Raw genomic sequence first — 19458 nt, forward strand, 5'->3', positions numbered from 1 at the left:
TTTGTCCTAGTACATTCCTTTCTCACCCCTTAATTCCATCTTTTTTTAACATATTATCCCTTCATGTTCAACTACCACTTATGCCTTATCTATATATGCTCCTTCTAACTGCCTTAATAAATGAAGAAAATCATATGAATTATCAGTATCATCTTCCCATGCAAGAATATAAATACTTCAAGCTCATTAAGGTAACCTCATAATGATTTACTTTCCTTTTCACCTTTTTATGCTACATTTGAATCTCATATTTGAAATCAAATTTCCTGATCTTTTCATCAGGAAAGTTTGAAAGTCCCCTATTTCATTGACTATCCATCTTTTCCCCTGAAAAACTATGATCAGTTTTTCTGGGTAGTTGATTGTTGGTTGTAATCCAAGTTCTTTTGACTTCTAGAAAATCATATTCCAAATTCTAGATTCCTTAATTCAGAAACTGCTAAATCTTGTGTTATACTGGCTGTGGCTCCACAATAATTGAATTGTTTCTTTCTGACTGATTGCAATATTTTCTCCTTTAGTTCTGAGAGTTCTGAAATTTTACTATATTATTTCTGGACATTTTCATTTTGGGATCTCTTTCAGGAGGTGATCAGTAGATTCTTTTAATTTCTATTTTTATTTTCTTCTTCCAGATAATCAGGGTAGTTTTCCTTGATAATATCCTGAGAGATAGATGGAATCTAGGCTCTTTTTTGATCATGGCTTTCAGATAGTTCAATAATTTTTAAATTAACTCTCAATTTTTTTCCAGATCAGATGTTTTACAGTAAGTTATTTCACATTTTCTTCCTGATTTTCATTCTCTTGGTTTGTTTTTATTGTTTCCTGATTTCTCGCAAAATCATATGCTTCCCTTTCCTCCATTCTTTATTTTAAGGAATTATTTTCTTCAGTGAATTTCTGTATCTCCTTTTCCATTTGAACAATTTTGCTTTTTTAAGGCTTTCTTCTCCCTATTGAATTTTTTGGACCTCTTTTTACATTTGACCCAGTCTAATTTTTAAGATATATTTTCATCAGTATTTTTTCAATGTCTCCTTCACTAAACTTGTGTCTTGGTTTTCATGATTTTCCACATAACTCTCATTTCTCTTGACAATTTTTCTTCTAACTTTCTTGATTTTCTAAATCCTTTTTGAGCACGTCCATTGCCTGAGACCAATTCATATTCTTCTTTGAAGCTTTGGATATAGAAGCTTTGATTTTATTATCTTCTTTTGAGTGTATGTTTTGATCTTCCCTATCACCAAAGTAACTGTCTATGGTTGGATTTTTTCCCAGCCTGTGACATGATTTTAATTCTTGCTAAGGTAAGGTTCTCTTCCAGTGCAGAGGATACACTGTCCTAGGCTTTGAGGGTTTTTTTCTTTCTTTTTTTTTTTGTTTTTTGGGGGTTTTTGCAAGGCAATGGGGTTAAAGTGACTTGCCCAAGGTCACACAGCTAGGTCATTATTAAGCGTCTGAGGCCAGATTTGAACTCAGGTACTCCTGACTCCAAGGCCAGTGCTCTATCCACTGCACCACCTAGCTGCCCCCAGCTTTGAGTGGTTTGGGAGCTGTTTTCTGGAATACTCCCCACCCCCCGCAGGGATCTGCAAGTTCTCACTTCCTCCTTTTGAGAGTCTCTGGCTGCTCTCCTGACTTGGGCTCTGATCTATGGATGACCACATGCCCTCCTTTATCCCTGGAATCATGAGGAGGCCCATGCTCTGCTATAGATAGTAAGCTCTTTTGCACTTCTGCTGCTTTTCCTGAGATAGGGCTACCAGACTGTGACCCAGATCTGAGTATGGGTGAAGAAAGAAATCCTGCCTTAAGGGTAGCAAGAGACCTCTTCAATCTCCCCCAACCCCCCTACCTTCCTTGGGTTGGGGCAGTCTGGAAGCATCTGCTGGGGACTCTTTGCTAGACTCCTCCCCAGACCTGCTCTTGGTCCTTTGGGGCTAGGTTGTCACTGAGGCCTGCACTAAACTGGGCTTCACTCTAACTCTGGTGTGGCTAACCTTCCAACATAGACTTTGAAATCCCTGGGCTGAGAGGTCTGAAAACTACCACTGCTACCTCAGACCTGGGCTCCCCAAGGTCTGTTTCTGGATAGCTGAGGCTGATTTGTTCTGGTGGGGCCCAGGTTGCACTATAGGTCCTTTCTCAACCTGTGTAACAGACCTTTCCCACAGATCTTCCAAGCTGCCTTGGGTTGGAAAACTATTTCACTCAGTCTTTTTGTGGGATCTGCCCCACTAATGATTAAAATCATTATTTAAATGTATTTGGAGTAGTTTGGGGGAGAGCTCAATGGGAGTCCCTACTTTTACACCATGATCTTGGCTCTGTATCATGGATTCTTTAAATTGGCTGGTGAAGACTATCAAATCTCTCCTCAGAATAATGCTTTTAAATAATTTATGAATATGTTCATTTCAGTTGGAGGATAGTGAATATTTTTTTCACTTCCCAATTCCTATTTTAATGCCTTCTCTTTGTTGATTATCTCCAACTTATCTTGTACGGAATTTTTTTGTACAACTTGTCTGTGTGCTATCTCCTTAATTAGACTATGAGTTCCATGAGAGTAGGGACTACCTTTTGCCTTTCTTTGTAACCTATGAATTATTATATAGTGATTTATTATAAAGCAGTAATATTTTACTACATTCATTTGCTACAATTTGTTTAGTCATTTCCCCAACTGCTGGAGGAAAAAGACCCATCCTTTTGCTACCAAGAATCACCTTGTGATGTTATATAATTATCACTTAAGGAATACTAAGTTTTCTGGGAAATTTAAAGTTACAAATGATCTAATGTATATAGTAGCCTGAAGCATAAAACTAAGAAAGACTTGCACTCAATAAATTTTTGCAAAAAATCACAAAGCAGCTGGGTGATGCAGTGGATAGAGCACTGGTCCTGGAGTCAGGAGGACCTGATTTCAAATTTGGCTTCAGACTCTTAATTGCCTGTGTGTCTGGGCAAGTCCTTAAATCCATGTCCTTAAATAAATAAAATTTAAAAAAAAAATAACCATTAAGGATATGGATGACTCTCAAAAGATAAAGGAAGGTCATTCTTTTAGGAAAAACCTTGTGTTGTGCCAGAATCATTACAATATTAAAATACATCCAATGTTTGAATAATCTACTATAGGATATTTACAGGAGGATATGAACCTGATTCATGCTGTGGGCTAGGATAAAAACATATGGAAATAATTACTCACTAGGTATGAGAGTACCATTGTTAGTAATAGTCATGGACTTGAATCAGAGACTAGGAGTCAAGAAACCACTAGACTAAGAGCTGTCTAGATATGACTCAGCTATTCACAATTTTGTGATTATTGGCAAATAAAGTAATCTCTTTAAAATCAAAGAAAAAGACTAAATTGTTCTTCCTTTTTGACTTTCTCCCACCTAGTAAGCATTTATCCCCCCTCCTCTCTCTCTCTCTCTTTCACATCCATCTACCCCTCTTTGGCAAGAAGAAAAAGAAAAGCCAAACCTTTGTAACTATTGTAGCTATGCAAAACAAAGTCCCACATTAATCATGTTAAAAATTTTATGTTGTATTCTTTGTCTTATATGCATACCTTCCCCATTAGGACCTGAATAATGTGTTGCCTCCTCATACTTCTAGAATCATGCTTGGTCATGAATTGATCAGAGTTCTTAAGTTTTTCTATGTTTTGTATGTACAGCATTGTGATTATTGTATAAATTGTTCTTCTAGTTCTCTTTTCACCCTAAACCCTTTCATATTTTACTAGACAATTACTAAAAATTCTAAAAAAACATTCAATATTTCTTGTTGATCACTGATTTAGCAATAAAAATAGGGAAATGATTTCTGTTTTGTTGCCTTACACTTAGCAGAGTGCCTTGCATGTAATTAGTGATCGATAAAAGTTAATTGAATTAAATTCTATTGTGGTTCCACAAGGATCTTTTGTTCCTAGATATCTCATTAATTTGACTTTTTCACATTTGCATGGGGGGAGAAGGTAAGCTTTGATATCTTAATGATACTTAGGGCCATTTTTTTTCTTAGATTTCAATCTCAAGCAGCTGATAGTTGGGAGCTAAATAATTAAGGAAAAGCAGAAAGGGAAGAATTACATCTTTCATTTCTTTACCTCATAAAGAAGTACAAGATTCATACTTTAAAAGACTATCTTAACTTTATTTGTGAATATAATTGTCATGCCATCTTCTCCTTCACTGTTCCAATTCATTTCTGAAACCAAAAATTTTTTTTATCCCTCTTTATCTGCCATGAATATAATAGAGAAACACTATTATTTAGTTCTCTAGGAAATTTAATCTGGTAACAACCTCTGCCTTGATATTTTCAGGTCACTTCTGTACTTTTCAGTTTCTTTGGTGGTCTTTGTGTCATTGGCTTCATAGAAAACACCAAAGAATGGCAAAGGTTTCTCCACTCACCCTTGATGTATGCTGCACAATTACAGAAGCAGTCTTATAATCAATGTAATTGAAGATCAGAGTTAATGAGGACCTCAGCGTCTGTGCAGTCCCCTGAGCAATGCTGGGCTTCAGATGTTAGATAAGAAAATGATTGGGCTGAACTGAAAATCTATTTGGCTAATTAGATGATGCATATTCCCAGAAGCCAAAGGGAGAGAAAAATACATTTTAAAAATAAAGAAACATCACAGTTTTAAAGCAAAGATTTGAGCACATATTCATCTCAGAATCACTACTCTCTGGAGAGAGAGGTGTGAGAAGACAACAGAAAGACACATTTGATGCAGAGCCAAACAGATGAAAGAGGAGGTTCCAAGGAAAACATGGGGAATTCTGAAGCATAGGGAAAAATCTCATTCTTTTATGAGATGGGATTTAGTTCCCAAGGTGATCCCATAGCCTATTATTGAGTCCTTGCCATTTATTCATTTATGTAAAGACCATTTATTGAACAGTTGCTAAGTGCATTCCTCTGGTCAGAAAATGAAAACTATAAGCCAGTGGCTTTACCCTTTTTCCTCAGATGCCAGGAAAGTAGAAACATATTCAGTGCTGAAGTGGAGTAGTTGGTTGGCTGACCTTGAATGCCTGCAAACATCACTTCTCTTTCCTTTAGATTAAGGGTTCTTAAGCTGGAGTCCATGAACTCCTGAGGGCTTCATTGAGATATTTCCTAGGAATATATGAACTTGGGTGGGAAAACATTGCATCTTTATTTTTACTATCCTCTAAAAGAAATCTAGCATTTCCTGCAATTATGAAGGTAGACAACAAATGAAGGTATCCATAGACTTCACCAGACTGCCAAAGGGTTTCATGAGAAAAAAAAAAGATTAAAGCATAAGTATTATAGATGTTCTCTGTTCTTATTTCTTTCTAAATCACTTATTTTGCATTATAATTTAGTATGCAAGCTGCCCCAAGCCTTTGTGTTTGTTGTTTTGTAATAAAAAATAATTTACATTTATGTAACACCTTAGGATTTCAAAGTTAGTAAGTCAACGAACATTTATTAAGAACCTATTATGTGCCAAACTCTCAGATCAGTTTTGGTGCTTCAAATACATTATTTCATTTTGTCTTCATCAGCTCTGTGAAATAGATAATATAAATATCATTATCCCCATATCACAGATATGTAAATTGAGGCTCTGAGAGGTTAAATGATTTGATCAAAACCGTATGGGCTAATAAGCAGCAGAATAGAAATTTGAATCCCATATTTTTCCTAATTCAAAGAGCAGGTCTTAGTCGTAAGTTCATAACACTTAGAAATGTTTGGTTCAATCCTGTCCCTTTACAGAGAAGAAAGATGAGTCCTAAAGAGTTTAAGAGACATATCCAAGATCCTTCTACTATATCACATGGGCCCATACATATTATGGATAAATGGGGGGGAAAGAGTTAATTGTCCTAGTAACTAGTAAGAAAAACCATTTCATACCATATAATGCTATAAGGAGCCTATTCTTAATTTACATTTTTTCCCTCTCCTTATCATGAAACTGTAGGTTTCTTTATAATCTATCTGAGTCACTATTGGAAAAATTAAAGTATCTTTTTGTCTACTCACAGGTAGCAGCTTTGTGGTGAGTGAGGGGAGCTACCTGGACATCTCTGATTGGTTAAACCCAGCCAAGCTTTCCCTTTATTACCAGATTAATGCCACATCTCCCTGGATAAGAGACTTATGTGGGCAGAGGACTACTGATGCCTGTGAGCAGCTCTGTGATCAGGAAACAGGTGAGCCAAAAAAAAGGAGTATCCAGGTCAAGATTGTGTAGGGAATGAGGAGGGAATATTTGAATTAGTTCATTGGTGTCCCATCTGTATACATTTCCTGTGCTTAAAGTCATGGCCAAGAAAGGGGGTCTCTGAGTATGATCCTTCATAATTCTAAAATACAGACTTTAGCTAGTAATGGTCACAGGTCCAGCTGAATACTGCATGGTGATAGGAATTATTCAGTTAATTAAGAAATGATTAATTGGGATGTCTTGTTTTAGTTTTGGTTAAGGCATTACCATATGAAGGAAGAAAAGAACATGATGCTGAGGCTGGAAAGAAATGGAGAGAGGAGAATATTAGAACCTAGAACTTTAGAGCTAGAAGTAACCTGCCCAGAATGGTCTCAGAAGTTGACTGGGATATTAGTAATCATCTAGCTTCACCAATAATTTGAAAAAGAATTTAGTCTTTAATATCTTTGACTTAATGATATCAATATGTCCATTGTCTCTCATGATATCCCTTTCTAATTATTATTAGCACTCTTCTCCTTACATTAAGCTGAAATGTATTTCTTGGATGCCTACACCCATCAATCCTGAACTCCATTAATAGAATTATTGTGTCCTTTCATAGTTCCTAAATTAACCTTAATTTCCCCAATTGTTTTTTTGTTCTGTCCTCTTGGACTCCATGAAACTAACAGTTAAACAAAAACCCTTTCCCATAGGGATAAACTCTTCAAATATCCAAAGACATATCCCCAGGCAAACATCCCAATTCCTTCAACTAAGCTTTTGAAGCCATGGTCTCTAACTCTTTTATAATCTTTGACCTCATCTTTTGAATGTGTTTGACAGCATCTTTTCTAAACTGAGACCTAGAATTGAGCAAAATAATCTATATGTGATTTTATTATGAAGGATGATACTTATTCTATGCCACCTTTGTTCTGAAAGCTGAGCCTCTGTTAAATGCAATCTAATATTGAATCAGCTTTTTTGTCTTTGGGTTCTATTTAGAATGAAGAATGTCAGAACAAAGCTTCTCTATTTTAGAGCTGGAAGGAACTTTTTAAATTACCTAGGACAAACCCTTCAGTTTACAGATGTGGAAATTGAGGCCTAAAAGGGGGTAATATTCTTATTATGGTCATGTAATATTAGTGTCAGAACTAACAACCCTAATTTTCTAATTCCCAGTATAGCATTCTTTCCATTATTACAATGTAATTTCAAGTGGAAGAAAATTTTGTAACTTAAAAATGTGCATATGCATATGAATGAATGTTGAAAAAACTTTCACAACATGTATTTGGAAAAATAAAATATCCATTCAAAATGTCATTTCAACATAGGTCTGGAGCAACAGATAAGAGAAATATGTTTGCTAAGTCATTAGTTAAGAAGATTGCCATAGATATAGAATACCTAGATTTCTCTTCTTGTTGCTGTTTAGTTTTTTCAGTTATGTTTGACTCTTCATGATCTTATTAGAGGTTTTCTTTTTAAAGATAATGGATTAGTTTGCCATTTCCTTCTTCAGTTCATCTTACAGATGAAGAAACTGAGGCAAACCAGGTTAAGTGATTTATCCAGCATCATACAACTACTTAGTGTCTGAGATCAGATTCAAACTCAGGTAGATGAATTTTCTTGACTTCAGGCTCATCACGCTACCCATTGCCCCATCTAGCTCCCCAGATTTCTTTTATAATAAACTGACATACAAGATGGAAGAGATGTGGAATAAGAATGGAGTTAATTGGAATTTGGATCTTCTCTTTTTAATTTCCCTTTTTAAATAATAGCTGTTTACAGATCAATCTTTAGAGACTTCTAATGGGATGATTCCAAATTCTATTCTTAGTCCTGTTATTTTCAGAATTTTTTCAATGACTTGGATTAAGATTCATAAATAGCTTGCTATTAATTTTATCAATGTTGCAGTGGTATTAAGGGTAGCTAACATTTTAGATGACAAAATTTGGGTCCAAAGAAATGTTTATTGTTAGAACACAACAATTAATCCCATCTGAATCAAATATCATAAGGCCACAAGCTTGGCTTCAAAATGCTGCCTACTCAAATTTAAGGGACTTGTGATTAGATAATAGTCATTTTGAACATAATTTAAGTGGACTTCAAGGTCACAAATCATTACCAAAAAATAGTGTCCAGGGGCACCTAGGGGGCACAGTGAATAGAGCTCTGCCCCTGGAGTCAGGAGTACCTGGGTTCAAATCCAGCATCAGACACTTAATAATTACCTAGCTGTGTGGCCTTGGGCAAGCCACTTAACCCCATTGCCTTGCAAAAACCTAAAAAAAATAGTGTCCAGAATGTGTGAGATGACAATCCAATTGTGTTTTGTTACTATTCTCAAGCTTAGAGTACTTTATACAGTACCAAGGGTCACCTTTTTTCCAATAGTTTTCTCCAATTGCATACTAAAACAATCTAACTTTTTTTAAAAATTTTTTGAGCTCATCTCTTATATTTTACTTTTTTTTCCTTAAGGATATGATTTCTTTCTCCACACATTCAATTTAGATCAATGTATAGCATGGAAACAATGTAAAGACTAACAGGCTGCCTTCTATGGGGGTGTGTGGGGGAGCAAAGGGAGATTAGGGGGGAAACTGCAAAATTCAACAAAAAATAAATTAATTTAAATTATTTTAAAAAAAATTTTGAGCTCCAAATTGTATCCCTCATTCCTTCCTCTCCCAGATGGTAAGTAATCAGATATAGGTTCCATATTTTTAATCTTGCAAACCATTTCTTTATTAATCATTTTGTACAAGAAGATTCAAATAAAAGGAAAAGAATGAAAGAAAATGAAAAATAATATGCTTCATTCTGTATTCAAATAACAATTCTTTCTCTGGAAATAAATAGTATGATTCATTTTAAGTCTTTTGAGATTGTTTTAGATCATTGTATTGCTTAGAATACCTAAGTTATTCATAGTTCTTCAATGAATAATATTGTTGTTACTATGGACAATGTTCTCCTGGTTCTGTGTGCTTGAGTTTGCAGCAGTTCATGAAAATGTTTTCAGGTTTTTCTGAAATCAACATGCTTGTCATTTCTTACATACTTTCAAAAGTAATAGCTCATCACAATCATATATCACAACTTGTTTAAACATTCCCCGGACTGATGAGCATCTCTTCAATTTCAAATTCTTAGCCTCACAAAAAGAACTGCTATAAATATTTTTTCAAAGAGATCTTTTTCCTTTTTTTGTATCTTTGGAGTATAAGTGGTTTTGTTAAATCAAAATGTATTGACTGTTTAATAGCCAAGTATCACTTTTTAGAAAGTTGGAAGATGGTCAACATGCCAATGATATTAAAAACCATTGCCACATTATGGACAGTTGAAAGAAATGGGGATATTTAGGTTAAATTAAGGAGTCCTTAATTAAAGGGTTCTTAGAGCAAGGGATCTTCATCTTTTAATGCCCCTTTAAAGACCCCTTTGTTAGTCTGATGAAACCTATGGTCTCTTTCTTAGGATAATATCTTTAAATATATAAAATAAAATGCAAAGGATAACAAAGGAAACTAAGGAGTTCTAGAAACCCAGGTTAAAATCCCCTGGCTAAGAGGCAATATTTTGATTCTTTTACTTTTTATCTACAACTCTTTAAAGAGTTGAAGGATTATCATGGGCTAAAAGACCCCATGTACTTGGCCACAAGACTAGAGATAGTTGCAGAGAATTAAATTTAAACTCTATATAAGAAAAATTTCCTAAAAGTTAGAAATGTACAAAAATAAAGCAGAACCAGAAACAACCCTCAGATAGGCAGTAATGGACTTTCCATAACTGATATTTTCAAGTAGAAGGTAAATAGTTATTTCTTTGGTACTAAGAAAAGTCCTGCTTGGAATGAGTTTAGTCTGAATGGCACCTAAGGTCCCTCTAGTTCTGTGACTCTCCGAGAGCCTGCATAAAAAAAAAAAAAAAAACACTGCAAATAAGATAAAATGCCAACATTGAGAGATCAGAGCAAAGGATTGTGGGAGAGCATTAGCATATTGGTGATGAATGAAGATTAAAAATAAGGAGTTTCATAGTCTTTAGAACAGTTTTGTGTCTTAGAGATTTAATTCAAAAAATATATTTTATATAACTGCTATATATTAGAAACTATATTAGGCACTGAGGCTACAGGGATAAAAATGAAGACAGTGTCTGACCCTAAGTAGCTTACCTTCTGAGGGACTGGGGGAAGTACAGCTATATAAGTAAACTACAGACTCTCTCTCTCTCTCTCTCTCTCTCTCTCTCTCTCTCTCTCTCTCTCTCTCTCTCTCTCTGAAATGAATTTGGAATCAGGAAAGAACTTGTATTGACCATGAACTGAACCTTGAATGTTACAAGGAATTCCAAGAAACTTGAGATGAAATTAATTAGTAAAATCCTCTCATTTTCACAGATAATGAAAGTACAACCTAGACAAGTAAAGTAACTTGTATGGCAGAGACATGAAAAATTAGCATCAATGAGTAATCAAGTATTTAAATGCCTACTATGCGCCAAGCATCAATCTGGATTTTTAGGATATAAAGACAAACATGAAGCATATACTGGCCTCAAAGAGTTTTCATTCTAAGAGGGAATCATCATGTATCTATATTATTATATGCAAAAAAATGAAAAGTATTTGCTGGGGTGATATAAGAAAGTTGGAATTTGAAATCAAGTTTTCTAAATCTCTATGGCTGAAAATGACTGAATACATTTACATGGTTCTAGAAAGTTATAGCACGCACAGAGGTCACACCCTAGTAAAACTGCCTTAGCAGATAGACTAAACCAGGTTAAGAGCAACTGGTTGATCTCAAATCCATCTATAAGTTAAGTGATTACTATCAAAAGCATGTGAAAGCTTCCCTTGGCAGAATGGTGGATGCGAACAATTTGTTCCAATGAACATTAAGGCTACTAAAGAAGGCAATGTGCTTAAAGTTTGGTCAGACAATACAGACACCAGGAACATCATGGGCTATCATCAATCATCCTGACTGGAAATTCTGGAAAAGAGACTGAGGCTGATAACTTTGTGAAACTCACTTAAATCCAATTCACATACAAATCATCACTTACAGCAGATATAAAATATCTCTTGATCCTGTTAAAAAGTGAGGCTTGAACAGTTAAAAACACAAATGGTCTAAGGAAGAGAGAATACCAGCAAAATACCTACTGAAATATAATGACTTTTGATCCATTCTCTGTTGCTTTTACCTCTTTCTATAGAAGCAAAATGCAAAGATCTGTCTGTCACTTTAACTATGACACTCAGAAAGACCCTTGTTGAATTAGTGACTTCTGAATATCTATTTCTGATCTCCTGAATGCTTGACTTTTCAGTTCTTTTTGATTCAAAATGTGTTAAACATGTAGAGAATACAAAAATTTTAAAACATATGACTTAAGGCTATCCCAATGTAAAATATGTCCTGAAAAGCTCGGAGCCCAGGTGAATGACAAGACTATGAATCTGTCATCCAACTACAAACCTAATAATAAAAATTATGATAATGATACAAGGTTATAAATAGGAATTATTATCATATTTTACAAATAAAAACTGAGAGGAATTAAGTGAAATGCATAGAAACTACACAGCTATAATCTGAAGCAAGACTTGAACTCTTATTTTCTTGATTCCAAATTAGATGCCCTCTGTATTAGTTGTCTAGACAAGTTCAGAGAGATTCATCTCTAGGTTGATTTCAAGATGATGATGGTATTTCAGTCACAGCAAATCTTGAATAGTTCTGACTAAGAAACAGAATAGCTCTAATCTGCATGGAGGAAATTCAGGGATTGTGTATCTCATTCTGACAAAATTACAGAACTTTGAAATATCATAGTGTGAAGAAAGGGTCCTATGTCCTATGGTAGTGTTGAGGTAAAGAATTGCTTATAGTTTTTAGAGAAGAAATGATGGTTACATTGTAAAACTTTTAGTTTGATAGTCTAGAACTAGAAAACTCCATACATTAATCACCTCATCTAACAAGCTCATGGTTTAATGGAAGAAATAGGGCTTATAAGTAAATAACTTTTTTTGCAAGGCAATGGGGTTAAGTGGCTTGCCCAAGGCCACACAGCTAGGTAATTATTAAGTGTCTGAGGCCATATTTGAACTCAGGTACTCCTGACTCCAGGGCTGGTGCTCTATCCACTGCGCCCCTTAGCTGCCCCAGTAAATAATATACAATATTATATATGATGGAGAGATATAAATGTAGCACTATATCAGAAGGGAAAGTTATCTACTGGTAGAGAAAGTTAAAACTTAATTCAAGGTTTAATATATATATATATATATATATATATATATATATATATATATATATATATAATTTTGTAGAGAGTAATTTGCCAAACACTAGAGAAAAAATCAAGTTTATGTATATCATTTTTCAAGCTAATCTGTTTATAGGTACTATTCTCCAGTAGACCAAGCTTTCTAAAGGAAATTTCTATTATCCCACTTTATAGAAGAGAAACTTCAGGTATAGCTTAGAGTCTCTACCAAAACAATAAATTGCATGAAACAGGGAGAAAAATGGTTTCACAGGAAATCATAGTACAAACAGCACATACAAGAATCATTAAGAAGCAAACTTTCCCAAATATTGTCAGCCAAGAGTGAAGCTCTTAGGGAGATAAGATGATTGAAGGAGAGATTTAGTGCTAGGGAGGGAGGCTCTGTCCTCTTCTCTTCCCTGCAAACTTCTCCATTGTCTGTATCAAAAAGCTATTACTTGTCAGAAATGGTGGGATCCATGTCTCTTGGATCAACAGGCAGTATTGCTGATTATGATGTACTCCTATGGGTTGACTCTTACTTATTCACATAGCTAATAGACAAAACCTCAAAGAACAAATCTTTCAAAAATATTTACTTGGTTTAGGATTATGTCTTATATGTTAACACATACTTAGAGGTTGACAAAGTGACCTGTGGTAGGGAGGGAAGCATTAAGTGCCTAATAGTGTGTGACACACTAAGTGCTTTATGTGTGTGCACACATACACACACACACACACAAACACACAAACACACAAAATGAAAGTGATAGAGGCAGCAAGTAGGAAGACTTGCTACTGCTAAAATTCTGGCAAGGGCGTCATTTTCTCCAAGTCCCCAACTCCTGGGTCATTGTTATGAAAGAATTCTCATTGTAAAAAAGATTTTACTATTAGAAGGGAGTACTGGAGAGTTAGACCTCTCTGGAATAAAATAGTAAGATTATGGAGAGTCTGTTCCTCAGAGACTTGAGCTGTGTGTCTGTTTCTGTTGTCCTGTTTTACCTGCCTCCCTATGGAAAATCTTATACTTGGAGCATGCTGTTAGTTGTCAGACACCTTAAAACACAAGATAAATCAAAAAACCAGGCAATGAGGACAGTGTATCATATCTTTACCTGCTAATATCATTTGAGGTCTTTCCTGTTCTCTCAGCTGGGCCTTTGCAAAGGTTATAGGGACATACAGTATGATCAGTTTTACAGCAGATTTCTTCTTCATAATTATGTTTGCATCAGATAACTATTCATTTGAGCTTATATTCTCTGATTACATAATTGATTGGAAGATCTACAAAGTGTATAACTTTCACTCAAGTCAGTAGCAACTGACTGTATTTCAATAGACGACTTTCATTTTGTTAGTAAGAATTCTTCATGACAATCTCATAAAACCAATTTTCACTATTATCTCTTTCTTTTTCTTCCCCCCATGTCTTCCATCTTTCCATATGAGGAATGAAATAAAGTATTAACTGTTCACACATGAATAATAATGATAATTATAGTAGCTAGTCTTTATGTTACTAGTTCTTTGAGAATTGCAAAGTGTTTTAAAATATTTTCTTAATTTATTCTTACAACAACCCTGGAAGGTAAATTCTATTACTATCCTCATTTTACAAATGAGAAAGCTACGTCAGAGGGCATATGACTTTCCCAGGGTTGCACAACTAGTAAATGTCTTGATTTGAACTCATTTCTTCCTGATTAAACACTTTAGTCAGTCAATAAGCATTTATTAATCATTTAGTACTTATCAAGCATTGTTTTAAGTACTAGATATATGTATTATGTAAGTATACATAGAATATATAGCACATGTATATAAAAATATAAATATATATTATATTAGATAAAAGATAATTGCTGCTTTTAAGGAGCTTACAGTTTAATGGAGAAGATAACATATAAACATTCATATATAAACAGATATATAGGATAAATTAGAGATAATGAATAGAGAAAAGGTACTAACATGGGAGATTAGAAAAAGACTTCTTGTAGAAGGTGCTATTTGGCTGGGATGAAGAGGGAGAGAATTTTAGGCAAAGAGGATAGAAACTATAAATATAAAGTCAAGAATGAAGAATCTTATGTGTCAAATATCAAGGAGACCAGTGTCATTGGAGAACAGATTATATGCAGATTTAATTTATGAATGAGATATAAGAAGACTGGAGGACTTAAAGCATTAAATAAAGTGTTTTATATTTGATCCTGGAGATGATAAGGAGCAACTGTTTATGGAATAGAGATAACTTGGTAATACCTGCACTTTAAGAAGATCTCATTACCAGTTGAGTGGAAGATACAATGGAATGAGAAAAGAATTGTGATAAGGAGACCAATCAGCAGGATATGTCAGTAGTCCAGATGTGATGTAGTAAGGGCCTGCATTGCTGCAGGGGAGCTAGAAGAATATATAAAAGACTCTGCAAGGATAAAACTGATAGAAGTTGACAACAGATTAGATATGGGTATGATAGAGAGTCAAAAATGTAGCATGATACTTAAGTTTCAAGTCTGAGAGAGTAGGAGAATGAAGGTACCAATAATGATAATAGAGAAATCCAGATGAAGAGTTTAGGGGAAAGTTTAGTTTTGGAATTGTTGAATTTAAGGTGGCTATGGGCAATGCAGTTTGAGATGTCTACGGGCAGGTAGATATGTAATAGTAGAGGTCAGGTAAAAGGTTAACACTGAATAAGTAAATCTGAAAATCATCTCTACTGACTCAAAGTCTTTCTCTCCTCCCCTCTCCTCAGTAGAGAAGCTAATGGGTGCCATAGTGGATATTATGGGGCCTAGAATTAGGAAGGCCTGAGTTCAAATCCAGACATACACTCTTTCTACCTGTGAGACCTTAGGCAAGTTGTTTAATATCTATTGGCCTATTTCCTCAACTGTAAAATGAGGATAATAATAGTACCTACCTTGTGGGGTTATTATGTGAATCATAAAATATTTGATAAGTTCTGGGCAGTGACTCTAGGTATATAGAAGATACTACACAAATGCTTATTTTCTTCCCTGTCCCTACTTCCCTTCCTTTCTCTTATTTTCTCTTTCTTTGCAATAACCAAGCAAATCATGTATATATATATATATATATATATATATATATATATATATATATGTATGTATGTATGGAAAGAGGGAGGGAAAGAGAGAGAGAGAGAGAGAGAGAGAGAGAGAGAGAGAGAGAGAGAGAGAGAGAAGAAAAGAGTTCAGAACAGAGCTTTGTATACCTACTGTCAATTGGAATGTCCTGGATTAAAGATTCAGGAAAGGAAGAATGGTTTCATAGGAAAAGAACTAAATTAATGTCATGAAGATCCAAGACTATATAGAAGAAACTATCAAGGAAAAGAAAGTGATGGATAGTGTCAAAGTCTTCAGAGGTAAAAAAAAAGACAAGGATTGAGAATGGTCATTAGAGTTCACAATTAAGAGATCAATGGTAACTTTGAGGAAAATAGTTTCATAGTTTCTGTTGCAAGACTTCAGAGAGTTAAGAACTTAGTGAGAGGAAAAACAGTTTACCTATACCCTTTGACTCAGGTCTATTTCCAAAGATGATTAGGAAAAAAGGAAAAGAGCCTATATGTTCTAAAAGAGTGGTGGCAAAGAACCTGCAATTGTGCATAAATTGATCTATGACTGAATAAGTTGTGGTATATGATTGTGATGGAATACTGCTGTGCTATGAGAAATAATGAGCTTTGATCATATTAGAAAAAATATGGGCAGAATTGTACTAAATAATGAAGCACAAAATGAATAGGATCAAGAGAATATAGTATACAATAATAATATTTTCAATAACAACTTTGAGCAAATAGGTTATTTTGACAATTAAAAAATTCAAATTAACTACAAAAGACTATGAAAAAAGATGCAATCTGCATCCAGACAAGGAATTGATAAATAAGTGTATAGAATGACCTTAATATATATCTTAATATATATATATATATATATATATATATATATATATATATATACATATGTTTAATGGTAGCCCTCTCTAGGGTGAAAGGAAGAAATTTACATGATAATTTTTTATATATTTAAAAGGAATATCATATTGTACATAACACATTTGTAATTTCAGGTGCAATCAATTTTTATACTATGTTATGGTAATGGCTGCTTTATTCCATAAAATAAAATAGTTTTTCAAAAGGAAAAGAAATGGAAATACCTTTGGTATTGATGATCTCAAGGAATTAGCTATAAAAGTGAGGAAAGTTATAGAATGATAGCTACAGGGAAGGAATAGACTGGACATATGCCCATGTTTCTAAGTAATAGGGAAATAGCTAGTAGAAAAGAAGAGATTAAAGAGAAGTGAAAGATTAGAGATAATAGAGAGGTCAATCTCCTGGAGAAGAGGTATAATGAAATCACTTATGCATGTAGAGCTATTAGCCTTGACAAAGAGAAGAGACATTTCTTTATATGAAAGTTGCATAAAGGAAGAGATAGTGTAAGAAGGCATCTGAGTCAGATGAGGAGGAGAGAAGATAAATGGCAAATGATCTTAATTTTTTCAACAATATATGGGGGCAAAAAAAATAAAAAAATAAAAAAACAAAAAAAAATAAAAAAACAATATATAGGGGCAACTAGGTGGTGCAGTGAATAGAGTACTGGTGCTGGAGTCAGGAGGACCTGAATTCAAATCCAGACTCAGACACTTAATAATTACCTAACTGTGTGGCCTTGGGAAAGCCACTTAACCCCATTGCCTTGCAAAACAAACCTAAAAATAATAATATATGAAGAATTTTTTTTACCTGAGAGGGAAGCCAGAGGAGTGATGGGAGACTTGAAAAGGTTTGGAAATACCTCTATAGTGAGTAGAACATTGAATCAATTAAAGAATTGTGAAAAGATTGTCTTTCCATATTGCATAGTTGAGATTATGTAACAAATTTAAAGTATATCTAATCAATAAAATTTCATGATTTTCCCCCATCCTTGTTCAGCAGCTTCTGTAGAGGAGTAAAGCAGATGGTGGTAATAAGTATTTCAGAGTTAGTAGGACATGATCAGTCCTGGGTTAAAGGGGCAAGAGAAGATGACATTGTAGAACTGGTTCATTATGGATTAAGATACAGAAGTGAGGTGGTTGTGTCCATTGCAGGGGTGATGACCTGGGAAAGTATTGAAGGGTCAAGTAATTAGTTGTCACAGTGAACATATAGAACAGCATTTGGGATAAGGATAATTTCAGATTATGAACATGTAAATGAAATTTGTAGATCAAGGATGGCTATCCCTCTCGAGCTGAGGAAACATGGAGAATTTATCATGGTAAATGAGTAAATTTAAGAACTAGAAAGTTAGGGTGTTTGAGGAAATATCAATATGCATATGGAAATCCTTTGATGTGAAGGCAAAAATTGGGGAGGAGAGGAAAGACTTTGAGCCAGGCATTGAATTCATTGAGGAAACAAAAGTATCCTAGAGATTAGTAGATAAGAGTTGCCAAAATTTGATTGGTTAATATGAATTGGGTAAATCTCAAAGGTTACTGGATGGTTGTGGTAGAGGGAGAGCTCAAAATTTATGATGGAGGGCAAAGAATATTTTCAGTTATCTGATCTCAAACAGTGTGGAGTAGGAATGAGTAGAAAGTATAGCCAATGTTAGAAAAGAAGGTCAGAGAGGCAGTATCATCAGAAGGCATCTCAGGGAAAGGCAGAAGATAAAAGGAATGTGAAAGAAAAAAAAAGATTTATGATGAAAGCAAGTTTGTTGTTCATGAATCGGGTATTTTAGAAAGCATGGTGAGTAGGTAGCTTTAGAGAAGGATGGGAATAAGGCACGAGGGGGTGGGGAGTGGAGAATAGGATTTTAATAATTACAGAAGGATTCAGTATCCCTGAAATGAAAAAGGGGTAACCAATTGAAAATTTATATATTATTAAAGAATGAATTCAAATAGGTTACATAATGTTTCCTATGCAATATATTCATATGCAGAGATAAGTAAATGGTATAATAATTGTCTCCATTAACAGGTGATAAATTGAGGTTCAGACAAGTTAAATAACATATAATGATATACAAATGACAATTCACCCAGTTGTTTGTGTTTACATTGAATTTGCTTTCTTTAATTCACATATAATACAATATATGTATACATATCATTCCCATAGTAGGAGAAACTATTTCATTTTTTAAATCTATATCCCTAATGACTGAATCAGCATAGATACTCTATGCATGGTCATAGAACGAAAAAAACAAAGAATGGATTTGGAATTCAAACTCAGCCCAAGTGTCCTCACTTGAATCTTATACCCCTTAAAATGTATTTATTTCATTTTGACTAAACAAACTTTTTTATAAAATGCAAAAAGAACATGACCAAGTAGAAAGAAAGGAGGATGGAAGGAAAGAAGGAAGGAAGGTAAGAAAAAGGGAGAAAGGAAAAATAATGAAAGAAGAGAAGATAAAAGAAAAATAAAAGGCCTATTATATATTTATATATATATATATGACAATTCCTCTTTTATTTGTCCTTAAGAACATTTGTAGAAAATAGTTGAGCAAAATTAGTATGATTGCAATTGATAGCACATCACTTTCTACTTTAGTTGTTTTCCAGTTAATAAAAAAGGATATCTGCTTTAAATTTGATATTGTGGTACAAATATCATATATTATATTTTATCAGTTTTTGTTGCCACTCCATTTTTACTTTATTTACTCTCTAATAACCAGTATTTTAACTCTGCTTTCTTCCCTCTATATACCCTCATAAAGTTTCCCCGTATTTCTCTTGTTTTCACATTTATCATTCCTTATAGAATGGTAATATTCCATTATATTCATGTATCACTGCTTATTCTACCATTCCCCAATGGTAGAATTTCTTCTGGTTGGTTT

The 19458-nt window shown here is 34.2% G+C and overlaps 1 protein-coding gene across 1 annotated transcript in view; it reads left to right on the forward strand.

Annotated features, from left to right (window-relative positions):
* Positions 1-19458, forward strand: part of ASTN2 (astrotactin 2) — a 1297121-nt gene that overhangs the window by 436069 nt on the left and 841594 nt on the right. Inside the window, exon 7 of the mRNA XM_074211727.1 lies at positions 6063-6230. Within this exon, the coding sequence (XP_074067828.1) occupies positions 6063-6230 (168 nt within the window). The remainder of the gene's footprint in view (positions 1-6062; positions 6231-19458) is intronic.

Source organism: Macrotis lagotis, chromosome 1 (assembly GCF_037893015.1).
Source record: "Macrotis lagotis isolate mMagLag1 chromosome 1, bilby.v1.9.chrom.fasta, whole genome shotgun sequence".
In the NCBI taxonomy this organism is placed as follows: Eukaryota; Metazoa; Chordata; class Mammalia; order Peramelemorphia; family Peramelidae; genus Macrotis; species Macrotis lagotis.